Source organism: Scyliorhinus torazame, chromosome 14 (genome assembly GCF_047496885.1).
Source record: "Scyliorhinus torazame isolate Kashiwa2021f chromosome 14, sScyTor2.1, whole genome shotgun sequence".
Classification (NCBI taxonomy): domain Eukaryota; kingdom Metazoa; phylum Chordata; class Chondrichthyes; order Carcharhiniformes; family Scyliorhinidae; genus Scyliorhinus; species Scyliorhinus torazame.
Window position 1 is genome coordinate 136,615,481 of NC_092720.1, and position 14,129 is coordinate 136,629,609.

Sequence of the window (14,129 nt, forward strand, 5' to 3'; positions counted from 1 at the left end):
TGTGATGTCACTTCAGTTTCCTTTCAAAAAGGTATAAAAGTAAAAATGAGTAAAAATCACTTACTTACCTTCTGAGTGTCTTCGATGTTCTCAGGTTCTCTCCCTGACCGAGACTGCTCCTCCTCCTCCGAACGGCTCCCGAAACTAGGCCGCGATCTTTTAAAATCTCCGCTCTGACTCGCAGCTCCCGCGCTTTTTAAATCTCCCGCGCTTTTTAAATCTCCCAGCTCTCTCTCCTCTCGCGCTGTTTTCAATGTCCCGGCTCTCTTTCCTCCCGTGCTTTTTAAAATCTCCAGCGCTTTTTAAATCTCCCTGCTTTCTCTCCTCTCGCGCTGTTTTCAATGTCCCGGCTCTCTTTCCTCCCGTGCTTTTTAAAATCTCCAGCGCTTTTTAAATCTCCTGGCTTTCTCTCCTCCCGCACTGTTTTCACTGTCCCGGCTGTCTCTCCTCCCGCGCTGTTTTCACTGTGCCGGCTGTCTCTCCTCCCGCGCTGTTTTCACTGTGCCGGCTGTCTCTCCTCTCGCGCTGTTTTCACTGTGCCGGCTGTCTCTCCTCCCGCGCTGTTTTCAATGTCCCGGCTGTCTCTCCTCCCGCGCTGTTTTCAATGTGCCAGCTGTCTCTCCTCCCGCGCTGTTTTCAATGTCCCGGCTGTCTCTCCTCCCGCGCTGTTTTCAATGTGCCAGCTGTCTCTCCTCCCGCGCTGTTTTCACTGTGCCGGCTGTCTCTCCTCCCGCGCTGTTTTCACTGTGCCGGCTGTCTCTCCTCTTGCGCTGTTTTCACTGTCCTGGCTCGCTCTCCTCCCGCGCTGTTTTCACTGTCCCGGCTGTCTCTCCTCCCGCGCTGTTTTCACTGTGCTGGCTGTCTCTCCTCTCGCGCTGTTTTCACTGTGCCGGCTGTCTCTCCTCCCGCGCTGTTTTCAATGTGCCGGCTGTCTCCTCCCGCGCTGTTTTCAATGCCCCGGCTGTCTCTCCTCCCGCGCTGTTTTCACTCTCCCGGCTGTCTCTCCTCTCACGCTGTTTTCACTGTCCCGGCTGTCTCTCCTCCCGCGCTGTTTTCAATGTGCCGGCTGTCTCTCCTCCTGCGCTGTTTTCACTGTCCCGGCTGTCTCTCCTCCCGCGCTGTTTTCAATGTGCCGGCTGTCTCTCCTCGTGCGCTGTTTTCACTGTCCCGGCTGTCTCTCCTCCCGCGCTGTTTTCAATGTGCCGGCTGTCTCTCCTCCCGCGCTGTTTTCACTGTCCCGGCTCTCTCTACTCCCGTGCTGTTTTCACTGTCCCGGCTGTCTCCCCTCCCGCGCTGTTTTCAATGTGCCGTCTGTCTCTCCTCCTGCGCTGTTTTCACTGTCCCGGCTGTCTCTCTTACCGCGCTGTTTTCAATGTGCCGGCTGTCTCTCCCGCGCTGTTTTCACTGTCCCGGCTCTCTCTACTCCCGTGCTGTTTTCAGTGTCCCGGCTCTCTCTCCTCCCGCGCTGTTTTCAATGTCTAGGAGCAATTTAGCAATTGCAGCAGTCAATTTGTGAACAGCAAGGTCCCACATGTGGGAATAAGCAGAGAATTTTCTTTTGTGATATTCCAGTAAATTGCCCATTTGGAGTCAATTTATTCTAAATAGGGAGCAAGGTTGGGGATTAGCAGTCCTTAGGCTGTTCTTTGGCCCAGAAAGTACTATAGTGTGTTCTGCTTTGAGTAGTTGTCAGCCCATCAGTGCATGCGTGGGCAGGCCAGAGCTGCAGGAGGTTTAAGCATTCCAGTTTACTCCCCCCAACCTTTTCTGATAACCAGATTGAGAAACAAAATTTAAATCAGAAAGGTTTCCAGCAGGTTGGTGCATCATGCCTTCTTTTTGGAACACTTTTAATTTCCATGCAAAAATCAATGGCCTTGATTTATTTTGCAATATTCTCAGACAGTCTTCTACCTCCCTAGCTCATTTCAGGTTGTTGGAATTTGTACTCCTTGTGTACACTTATTTATATTTTAAAACTGATTGTTGATAGATGAAGCCTGGGTTATCTCAAGGTCTGGAAGCACACTACATTTGCTCTATCACTCATTTCTCCTTCCTCTTCCATTCAAACAGGCCCCTGCAGCAAATACTTTACACTGCTTCATTTCCTTTCAGCTCACCATGTCCTGTGTCCTCTTGACAGTGAAAATCATCTTTTGTTTCTCTCATGCAGCAAGTTCCTGCTTCTTCATCTCTGTGTCACAGCTGGTCCCCTCCCCTGTGCGTTCTTCAAGGCGGCCTGTTAATATCCACATCAGGGATGTCACAATATGAGTCAGTCGATGGTTTTAGTAAGCTATTGATCTGAGTGTCTTAGAATCCCGCCAACCACCCAGAAGGTTTCTGCCGTGGCTCACTTCACCCAGACATTGCACAATCCGGTGCACAATCATAATAAGTGCAACTCATCATCGATCTCCTCGCAGCCAATGTAACAAGGCAGGGCCAAATGACTATTCCTAATATCTTGAGGAGGTACGTCACAACGTAGCCCACCGTCCGAGTAGCAGACTCACCAAGCAAACGCAGTCACTGTCTGGAGGCTCAGACACGTCTAGCAGTTTTATGAGGCCTACATAAGAGTCATCCGTGGAGTGCGTGCTAAGCCATTCTAAACTTTCCTCCACTGTATAAACCTGCAGCCCTTGTGAGGAGATAACGATCATTTTCTTAAAGTGACAGCTAGTGCTACAAATGAGCTATATTATGAGTGACAGTCTGTTGGATAATCTGGAAACCAAGGGGTTTTGTTGAGGGAAAAATTGGAAGGTTGGGTAAAGGGGGATTTCCCAATAAGAAGTAGGTCAAGTCTTTACAAGCCAAAAGACTTTCATTCTGAGTAAGCAATATAACGTTGTATAGCATTACACCCACAACCTAGCCATGGAAAACAGGGAATTAGATTATTGTGACTGGGTGGAAAACAGAATTAGCTAGCTTGATTATCATGACTGGGCATGATTGACAATTTAATTATGACTGAAGCCTGATGTATTATATCTGGCAACTTGCTTTTGAGGTCCCTTTAAGAAATATTTGCAAATATTGCTCCATTCTTTAACTATTTTTGGTATTAGCAACGTCGACAGGTTCTGGATTAAAGGGGTCACAGAGGCCGCTTGTTACTGTCCTGATCCGTACTCTGTGAAGATTAACGTCACCTGTATGTTAATCCATTTCCTTACATGGCACATGTAATACCAGTGTGTAACAGTCCCTGCAGAGCAGGAAGGCCCTAGGTGCTGTATAAGCTGGTCTCGGAAAGGTGGAATCAGGACTGGTCTTACCCCTGACTGAGGGAGGGCTCCAACCAATATGGGGGACCTCTCAATTGTTATCCAGTGAATCTTGATTGAAAGTCTATATATGTGAAACAGAGTCAGGCTTAACCACGGTAACCCCACAATCGAGCAGCTTGCTGATGCTTAGCGAAGAACAATCACTTGGGTTGGAGGATGGCCTCTTCCCATAGAGCTATGACCCAGAAGATTTGGCACTTTCAGGAGAGGAGGGGAGAGTAACAATTAAACACTAATCAATATTCCGTGTGGCTAATCCTTGAATGGGATCTCATTTTACCCGTAAGCTGAGGATCACATTTTGCCCGTAGGACTGGCCACTTTGTGACATCTCAGTTACTAACAGATGTATAAAGTACTTTCTAACTGACCTTATTTAACTCATTGCTATCCTGTTTCTACCTTTCTTACTTGTTATTCCCACCTCCATGCTCGCTTACTCATGGACCTGCTTAGTTTTCTGTTCCTCTACCGCCTCACCGGAGCTTCTGGGCCAGGGCCAGCGGCCTAACACCATCACCCATGTGTGCTGGTACCGGAACCAGAGCCTTTCGTTGACTGATTACCTACGCATGTTTGAGGTAAACCTGTTAATCAGTTGCCATTGTGATCTGTGCTCAGTGAATCAGAGGAGACTGAAACTCCTTGGGGTATTTTGGTACTAGGCCTCTTTTTTTAAATTCCTGTAGTCACACGTAGCGTGGAAGTGTCAAGTCCAGTTCATGTTGAGGAAGGTGAATATTTGACCTCAACCAGAAAAGCGGTTGCTATACAACTGGCCTCAGTAGGCTGCACTCAGGGAGAGGAAGATGCTGCCGCGCTTATTCCCTGGTTTGTATCAGTAGCTGCTGTCAGAAAGGGTGTGTGCACATTGGCCAGGACTGAGCATGTTATTTCCTCCAGCATCCATCAGTCTACATACTGCCTGTGCTAATAGTGAGGTTTTCTGGCAGACATTCAACTCCAGCCACAATCAGAAAACACTATCTTAGCGAAAAAATGCAAACTGAAAATAGCTCAATGTGAAGCCTCATTTAGAAATTTGCTCTCTCGCTCTCTCTCCAGTCTTGTTTGACATAGAATTTATAGCACAGAAACCATCCATTCAGCTGAGCTGCTCTCTGCCAACGTTTGAGCTCTGTATGAACCTCTTCCTACCTTGTTGAACGCTGTCAGCAAGTCCGTTCACTCGTTTCTCCCTCCCTGATCTAGTTGCCACTTATATACTTATCACCTTAACCATGCAAAGTCCTGCATTTCACCGCTCTGCGTTTTCTGAGTCATGGGATGATTTCTGGTAACTGAACAACATTAAAAATTCAATTTACAGTCATTATCACCGAGGGTTTCCACTCATTAATAATAGAATCTTTAATACTGAACATCAATCCAGCATTTCCCCAGTAGTTGGTTGAGTTGACTTTTCCTTCTTTCTAGTCCTGTTGACAAAATGCGTGTTGTCAATTTGAGTGAACTTGCCTTATTCAGCAGCACAGGACTGGTCACTCTCAGCTCCCAGCTGTCCTGTAAATCATTAATTATTGTGTGCCCCACCCTGATTCAGCCAACACTTGTTGGAACTCACATGGGAGGCTAGGCAGTTTTGTTTTGTATCTTCTCACGCTATTTTCCCTTTTGGGGAGTAGTGGGGAAGTGTTGAGAGGATTAGCAGGCTGATATCAACCTTTTGAGCCACATCATTAATGCTCCTTCCATGGCCAACAAGCCCTGGGAGTGGCCGTGAACCTTGAGCTACCTAATGAGCCACAAGGCCCCACTGCTGGGCATTGATGCCCAAATTTGAACTCTCTCTGCTTCATGGAAACAGTAAGAAGTCTTACAACTCCAGGTTAAAGTCCAACAGGTTTGTTTCAAATCACTAGATTTCGGAGCACTGCTCCTTCCTTCCTCCGGGAAGAAGGAGCAGCGCTCCGAAAGCTCGTGATTTGAAACAAACCTGTTGGACTTTAACCTGGTGTTGTAAGACTTCATACTGTGCCCACCCCAGTCCAACGCCGGCATCTCCACATCATGGAAACAGGATCAGGAAGTTGGGGGGAGGGGCAGTTAAATTGAGGTCAGCTATTTACCCCCTCTGATCCTTCTGCCTTTGTGGTATGACCCGAGGTTAACCTGCACTGTTGAGCAGGTGAGTGGGTCACCCACAAGAAGGCAGTGGGATCCTTCTTTGTCATCAGGACCTAATCTGCTGTGATGCATTTCACCCACCAGACCAGACTTTCTCGGAGGGGGATTGTGGGCAAGAGGAGGCCCCATAATGTCATTTTAGATTTCTTTGTGGGCCTCACAAGGAAGCTTTGACCTGAGCTCCCTCCAATTGTGTCCAGTGCCTTCATCTTTAATTCGCTGCCTCATGCGGCTGGTTCCCCATTCCTGCCCATGCTTATCAGCTGGCTTCGAGTGAGTCACAGAAAAAAATCAAGTGAAGCCTGGACATGAGATTGAAGCAATCTTGTTGCCACTAATTCATATAGCACATTTTCTACAGTAAAATGTCCCAAGGGCACAAGGAAAAGTTTGGACGTCGAGTCAAAGCTGGAGTTATAGAGAGGGGCAGCATGTCAACAGAGAGGAAGCCTTGGCCGACCCTACTGGTGACCCTACTGCAGGGGTGGGATTAGAAACTATTGATAGAGATGCTCCAGCTACAATAAGAGTGGATCCAAACAAGAAAAATCCTATCCAGTCGATCAGTAGAGGAGAAGTTTCAGCGGAGGATAGTTTGGTCAGCTGCATCAATGGGTTTGGAGAGACCAAGGAGGGATAACACTCCTTGGCGGCAGCACGGTAGCATTGTGGATAGCACAATTGCTTCACAGCTCCAGGGTCCCAGGTTCGATTCCGGCTTGGGTCACTGTCTGTGCGGAGTTTGCACGTTCTCCCCGTGTGTGCGTGGGTTTCCTCCGGGTGCTCCGGTTTCCTCCCACAGTCCAAAGATGTGCAGGTTAGGTGGATTGGCCATGATAAATTGCCCTCCGTGTTGGGTGGGGTTGCTGGGTTGTGGGGATAGGGTGGAGGTGTTTGACCTTGGATAGGGTGCTCTTTCCAAGAGCTGGTGCAGACTCGATGGGCCGGGTGACCTCCTTCTGCACTGTAAATTCTATGATAACACACCATGGGCACAGCCACTGTGAATCCGGCTGACTTTGATTATGGCCTTGCTGTGGAAGGGGCAGCAGTCTAACGAGATTTAACTAGTGAGTTATGTGAGAAACGAGTACAGGTCTAGGAGGCATTATTTGATCGAAATGCCCCAATTAAGGGGCAATTTAGCGTGGCCAATCCACCTACCCTGCACATCTTTGGGTTGTGGGGGTGATACCCACGCAAACACGGGGTGAAAATACAAACTCCACACGGACAGTGACCCATGGCTGAGATAGACCCTGGGTCCTCGGCGCCGTGAGGCAGCAGTGCTAACCACTGTGCCACCGTGCCGCCCACCACCAATAATTGATTATAAGCCAGTGAATCCTTCCCATACTGCAGAAGGCAACAGCAGACCACTGCAGTACTTTACCAAACATAAGCATAGACCAATCCAATGGGAGTCCATGGTCACCAACACCCTCTTAGGGCTCGGTACCTGAAGAAGGAGGAGTACTTTGACGGAAACAGGAATGCACAGGCTCATAGGAGACTGAAGGACGTTGCTGGCCCCAAAAGTGGAAAAATATCATACACTCTGGACCTTAGCTATCCACTCCTGCCTTGCCTGTTCTGGTACTATCTGCTTTCACCACCATTCTATTTTCTTGAAAAGATTCTGTGTCAAGCATCAAAACACTTTGCGTTTAAATTGATTCTATCTGATGGAATGTAATTGATTGCAGCCGCAGAATCTAGATAACTGAGAGAAGAGAGAGACAGAGCACTGCGTTGGGATGGTTTCTGCAATGCCGAATTATAGGAATATATAGGCTTTAATAAAACAATGTTTGCATTCATGCACAAAATATGATGTTGACCGTAGGTGCTTTTGTTGCAGAACCAGCTCTCGGGTTACTTGTTGCGGAAGTTCAAGAACAGCAATGGGTGGCAAAAACTTTGGGTTGTCTTCACCAACTTCTGCCTCTTCTTCTACAAGACCCACCAGGTACAGTTCCTGACTGGTGACATCTGGGTGTTTCCTTGGCGAAGGCGTGCTTTCACCTGGATAAACTTGTAGCTTGATGTGCACTACTGTAGTTAGGATAATAATTCATCATTGAATCTGAAACTGCAATCTTGATTGTTATGTAACTTGAGGACACTTTCCCCAGAGTAGTCTGAATACATGTAACACACATGGAGGTGACACAAATGCTGTGATATTTCTGAGGAACGTCCCTTAGACTTGGGTTCCTGAGACTTAGTGAGAGACACTGATTGGAAGTACGTGTAATGTACTACAGAAATAGTCTCAACAGTAATGGTGCCCATGGTTAAATAACGTGCCAACGCTCACTGTGCCCACTCAAGTTTAGAGCAGTCACTTAAAAACGCATTACTCTTGGGAAACAAATTAATCAATGTGAGTCACCATTCATCCTCGGGATAAGATGGGCAAAGAGAGAAGCTAGAGGGAGAATAAAGAGAAACACAAATCCTGTTTCGACTTTGGCACTGCAAGTTCTAAAAACCACTGGAAATTGTGGAAGTGGATATGACCTATTTCCATTGCAGCGAAATAGTCCAGATCACAGTTATCTGAGGATTAGCAACATTAAAACTGTCAATTTGATTCTTAAGATTCCGGTCAGGCTATATAAGACTCTGATCAGACACCATTTGGAGTATTGTGAGCAGATTTGGGCCCCGTATCTAACGAACGACGCGCTGGGCCTTGGAAAGGGTCTGGAGGAGGTTCACAAGAATGATCCCTGGAATGAAGAGCTTGTCGTATAAGGAACGGTTGAGGACTCTGGGTCTGTACTCATTGGAGTTTAGAAGAATGAGGGGGGATCTTATTGAAACTTACAGGATACTGCATAGCTTGGATAGAGTGGACGTGGAAAGAATGTTTCCACTTGTAGGAAAAACTAGAAGCAGAGGACACAATCTCAGACTAAAGGGACGATCTTTTAAAACAGAGATGAGGAGAAATTTCTTCAGCCAGAGGGTGGTGAATCTGTGGAACTCTTTGCCGCAGAGGGCTGTGGAGGCCAAATCACTGAGTGTGTTTTAAACAGAGATAGATAGGCTTTTGATCAATAAGGGGATCAGGGGTTATGGGGAGAAGGCAGGAGAATTGGGATGAGAAAAATATCAGCCATGATTGAACGGCGGAGCAGACTCGATGGGCCGAGTGGTCTAATTCTGCTCCTATGTCTTATGGTCTTATGGTCTTAAGTCAAACAGTCAGAATACAAGCCACACGTGGTCATGACAAACTGGCAGTGCGCCACGGCCCCCAACCCAACTGCTATGTGGTTGCCTCAGATGCTTTTTAATGTCAGGAATCAGGGTCATTTGCTACAGGTACCCAAGCCAGCACCATCAAGTGCCATAGGGCTCAACAAATAGAGTCCACAATCTGCATTGGAGGCAATTACGCCCCTTCCATACACCAACGTAACAAGTCCTGCAGCCACTGTGCTCACCCCAGATGCACCCAAGCCACCAGCCCTGTGGACAACAACATGAATGTATCCCCAGCACAGCCAACTACTACAATTACACGCTCGGTGCACCTGAGCAGACCAAACTCCAATCTCAAAGACAATGTACTGACTTGGCGTATATATGGGCCATAATTTTTAAAAGGCTGGGGGGGGAAACATATTGGGCTTTGCGCTTGATTTGGTGGTCCATAGTTAATGTTCTGTTACCGCCATCAAGCATTGTCATATGATTGTGAGTTTGGTCGCCCCAACTAAAATGGGGACGATGTAGACTGTATGTTCATGTGTATATTGTGATAACTTGTACACCTGAAGTGACGTGTCAGTAGTGCAGGAGCTCCCCTCCACCATGGCCTCACACTCAGCCAGTAAGATCTGCTAAAGAACTCTTAAGTAAACTGTTTCAGTTGTGAGTACTTTGTCATAATTTCCATACAATCCAACAAATTTACATTAATTAATGGACTTCCAGAAGGCACTCGGCAAAGTTCCACATAAGGAACTGTTAACAAAACATTGAATGGGTGGGAAACTGTTGAAATTTGTAGGATAGCGACCGGTCAGGAAGTAGGAGACACGGTGTAAGGATAATGCATATGTGCTCAAATTGACAGGATATATGGCCCTGCGTTCCTTCATCAAATTCACTAATGGACATATTGAAAAGCTGTGGCACTTTGCATGTTGGTGCATGCAAAGTGCCACAGCTTTTCAGTATGTCCATTAGTGAATTTGATGAAGGAACGCAGGGCCATATATCCAAGCTAGCTGATGACGGTATGTTAGGTGGCATTATAAACAATGTAGATGGAAACAGAAAGTTACAACGGCAAATTGATATAAGTGAGCGAACAGGCACGAGGGTTCTGTCTGTGCTGTATGATTCTGTGATGAATGAGTGCCAAACAAGGGGGGGGGGGGGGAGAAACCTTAAAATTAAAGCTGGGCCGTTCCTGAGTGACGGCAGGAAACACAAAGGTAGCTGTTGAAGTTTCTTTTTGGGCGGGGGGGGGGGGGGGGGGTGTCAATTGAAAATCTTCTAAACTGAGATTGGTAGACTTTTGTCAGATAAGGATATTAAGGGGTACCAAAGAGGTTAGTTGGAGTTTAAGAGACTGATCAACCGCCATCTAATTGAATGGAGAAATAAGCGGAAAGGGTTGAATCGCTCACTCTTGGTCTATGTTCCTCCACATACTTTCATAACTGAATGAATCTGAACATTCACAGATAGTCATTTAAAGGTGCAAGCAATAATGGGAAGATATTGAATTAAGTCCACTTAACGCAATTACTTTGAAGTAGCGCAGTTGATAAAAGGTTTAAAAGATAAATAGTCAATTGAATTGTTGCTTTTGAAAGGCATAAAGCAGAGTGTGAGCCTTAAAGCCTTAGTATTGATTGTTGGTTATTTGGGCAAATAATGTATAAAGATGTTATTTGTTGGTGTTTACAGGATGACTATCCCTTGGCCAGTCTTCCATTGTTAGGCTACATTGCGAGCATGCCTACAGACACTGACCACATTCACAAAGATTACGTCTTCAAACTGCAGTTCAAATCTCACGTCTACTTCTTCAGAGCAGAGAGCGAGTACACTTTTGAAAGGTGAGATTCAGATTTCATGTCTCTGTGTCTTGAGGAGTAGGACTGAACTCTTACACTTAGTAATGCAGTGATTTGTAGCAGTTATAATTAATTTGTAATGTTCTGACCAAACGCATCATTTTATACCAGATGCCTGTCCATTCTATCCATATTTAGACTCTGCATCTGGTGTCAGTCTATTCCATAAGGAAACAGTGGCATAGTGTTAATGTCCAGAAGCCCAGACTAACGTTCTGGAGGCATGGGCTCAAAGCCTACCACAGAATTTAACTTCAATTAATAATTTGGAAAGGTTAGTGTCAGGAATGGTGATCATGAAACTATCATTGATAGTTGAAAAGACCTGTTGATAAAACCTTACCCGGTCTGATCTACTTGTGACTCCAGATCCACAGCATTATGGGTGACTCTTAACTGCCCTCTGAAATGGCCTATCAAGCCCCTCAGTTCAAGGGCAATTAGCGATGGGCAACCAATGTTGCCCTTGCCAGCAATGCCCACATCCCATGAAAGAATAAAGAAAGAAAATATTCCAGGGTTAACTATGAATCAATGTGTTCATTTTATATTGGTGACTTATTGTAGGAAAATTTATGCTCACTTCTATCGATGACATTGTGGCACCCGCGTCTATTTTTACTGATGGTTTGATTCACTGCATTAATCAAGTTCCTACCCTACTGACTTGTAATGATGTTGAATATTCCTCCCATTACAATTCTTAATTACAATAATTGGACCTGATGCGAGTTATCCTGTACTGGGTAAAAGTCAACATGCTCTGCAAATCTTCTGAGACAGTAAATCTTCAAGGAATGGAAATGGCTTTAGAAATGAGATCGAGCAGTGTGCAAGTTCTCAGCCTGTAGAGGTATACACCACAGAATCAGTACAGATAACACTGCTGCTAATTTTCGAAAAGATCTCGGTGAGATGATTTCAGAGTTATCCACCGACGAGGCAAGAAAAAAATCCATTCCAAACTTTCAGATCCCATAAAGTGAAGTATAAAATCAGTTAATATGCATAATCCGGACTGAGTTTCCTGGGTTGTGAGGGTGGGATAGTCATGGGAGGTGGCGGGGGGGGGGGGGGGTATCGCCACAGCCTCAGAGGGTCACCACACCTCGGGCGATGGGCAAGGTTGAGAAGGCGGAGCCTTCATGAATGACCTCAACTGGTTCAGGAATTGAACCCGTGCTGTTGGCGTCGCTCTGCATCATGAACCAGCCGTCCAGCCAACTGAGCTAATGGTGTGTAGGATCATGTAGCCCCCATATAGAGTGCTTCAGCTATGCTCACAGTCCAGTCATCAACTCAAAACTTACATGCCTCGCAGTGCTGTTTCTGTATTACCTTCTAATTACTGAACTCTTAATTAACTCTTTCTGCAGGTGGATGGAAGTTATTAAGAGTGCAGCCAGTTCACCAGGACGGTTAATCCACCTCAGCCAGAAGGATACTTGGTTGGGCTGAAATGTTTGGAATGCCATCATCCAGATTCTGGATATTCCTGCAGGAGACAGTAACACCAGGAAACCTTTGAATGGAGGACATTAAGGAAAACGGGAATGGGTTAAAGATCCATAGAAAAACATATTTACTCGGATCAGAATACAACAGGATCACAGTGAACTGACTCATCTTAGTCACTCAGCGACAGGAACAAACCTTGTTACCTTTCAAAGGAAAACTCCATTTGTGGTACAGCATCAGTGGAAGAGTCACTTCCCAGTGTGAGGTTGGGTCCAGGCTGATGGTTTAATGTCTGCCGAATGAAACCGATTTCATTCCTGCTATTTAACAGTTTAACGTTTTGTTGAGGGAGATCTGATACAGCATTTATCAGATGCCAAAGGAATTGCTTTCTATATAATAAATAGCTTTAAAATCTGATTACTCTGGTATACACTGACCTTAGAATCTAATTACTTTGATACACACTGAGTTTATAATCTGATTGCTCTGGTAAATGGTGACTTTAGAATCTGATTACTCCGGTATACACTGACTTTACAATTTGATTACTCTGGTGCACACTGACTTTAGAATCTGATTACTCTGGTGCACACTAACTTCGGAATCTGATTACTCTGATACACACTGATTAAAACCTGATTACTCTGGTACACGCTGACTTTAGAATATGATTACTTTGATACACACTGAGTTTACAATCAGATGACTCTGATACATGGTAACCTTCAAATTTGATTACTCCGATGCACAATTACTTTAGGATCTGATGACACTGATACATGATTACTTTAGAATCTGAATACTCTGATACATGGTGACATTAGAATCTGATTAGTCTCACTTTACAATCTGATTACTCTGGTACACGGCGAATTTAGACTCTAATATACACTGAATTCAGAATGTGATTACTCTGAGACACGGTGACATTAGGATCTGATTACTCTGGTACACAGTGAATTTGGAATCTGATTACTCTGATGCACAATTACTTTAGATTCTGATTACACTGATACACACTGACTTTAGAATCTGCTTAGTCTAGTACACACTGACTTTAGAATCTGATTACTCTGGTACATGCTGACTTTAGACTGATTACTCTGATACACACTGAATTTAGAATGTGATTACTCTGTGACACGGTGACATTAGAATCTGATTACTCTGGTACACAGGGTCTTTTGAATCTGATTACTGATACACTGATATTAGAATCTGATTACTCTGGTACACACTGACTTTAGACTCTGATTACTCTGATACACACTGAATTTAGCATGTGATTACTCTGATAAACACTAACATTAGAATCTGATTACTCTGGTACAAATTGACTTTAGAATCTGATTACTCTGGTACACACTGACTTTAGAATCTAATCACTGATTTACACTGACTTTAGAATCTGATTACTTTGATACAGACTGAGTTTACAATCTGATTACTCTGGTACACACTGACTTTAGAATCTGATTACTCTGGTACACACTGACTTCGGAATCTGATTACTCAGATACACACTGACTAAAACCTGATTACTCTGGTACACTTTAGAATCTGATTAATCTGGTGCACACTGACTTTAGAATCTGATTACTCTGATACAGACTGACTTTAGAATCTGATACACATTGACTTTAGAATCTAATCACTCTGATTCACACTGCCTTTAGAATTTGATTACTTTGATGCATACTGAGTCTACAATCTGATTACTCTGGTACACACTGACTTTAGAATCTGATTACTCTGGTACACACTGACTTCAGAATCTGATTACTCAGATACACACTGACTAAAACCTGATTACTCTGGTACACTTTAGAATCTGATTAATCTGGTGCACACTGCCTTTACAATCTGATTACTCTGATACATGGTGACTTTAGAATCCAATTAGTCTCACTTTAGAATGTGATTACTCTGGTACACGGTGACTTTAGACTCTGATACACACTGAATTTAGAATGTGATTACTCTGAGACACGGTGACATTAGAATCTGATTACTCTGGTATACAGTGAATTTGGAATATGATTACTCTGATACACAATTACTTTAGATTTTGATTAAACTGATACACACTGACTTTAGAATCGACTGTGTCTAGTAC

At 44.8% G+C, this 14,129-nt stretch overlaps 1 protein-coding gene across 4 annotated transcripts in view; it reads left to right on the plus strand.

Moving 5' to 3' along the window:
- Positions 1 to 12,430, plus strand: part of farp2 (FERM, RhoGEF and pleckstrin domain protein 2) — a 294,261-nt gene extending 281,831 nt beyond the window's left edge. For 2 of the 4 annotated variants that reach the window (XM_072474942.1, XM_072474944.1), the window contains exons 25-27: positions 7,312 to 7,419; positions 10,383 to 10,534; positions 11,929 to 12,430. In XM_072474942.1, coding sequence (XP_072331043.1) covers positions 7,312 to 7,419; positions 10,383 to 10,534; positions 11,929 to 12,010 — 342 coding nt within the window. In that variant the 3' untranslated portion in view covers positions 12,011 to 12,430. Of the gene's footprint in view, positions 1 to 3,758; positions 3,884 to 7,311; positions 7,420 to 10,382; positions 10,538 to 11,928 lie in introns of those variants that run through there. The other 2 variants (XM_072474943.1, XM_072474945.1) reach the window with 2 other exon arrangements.
- Positions 12,431 to 14,129: the final 1,699 nt, after the last annotated feature.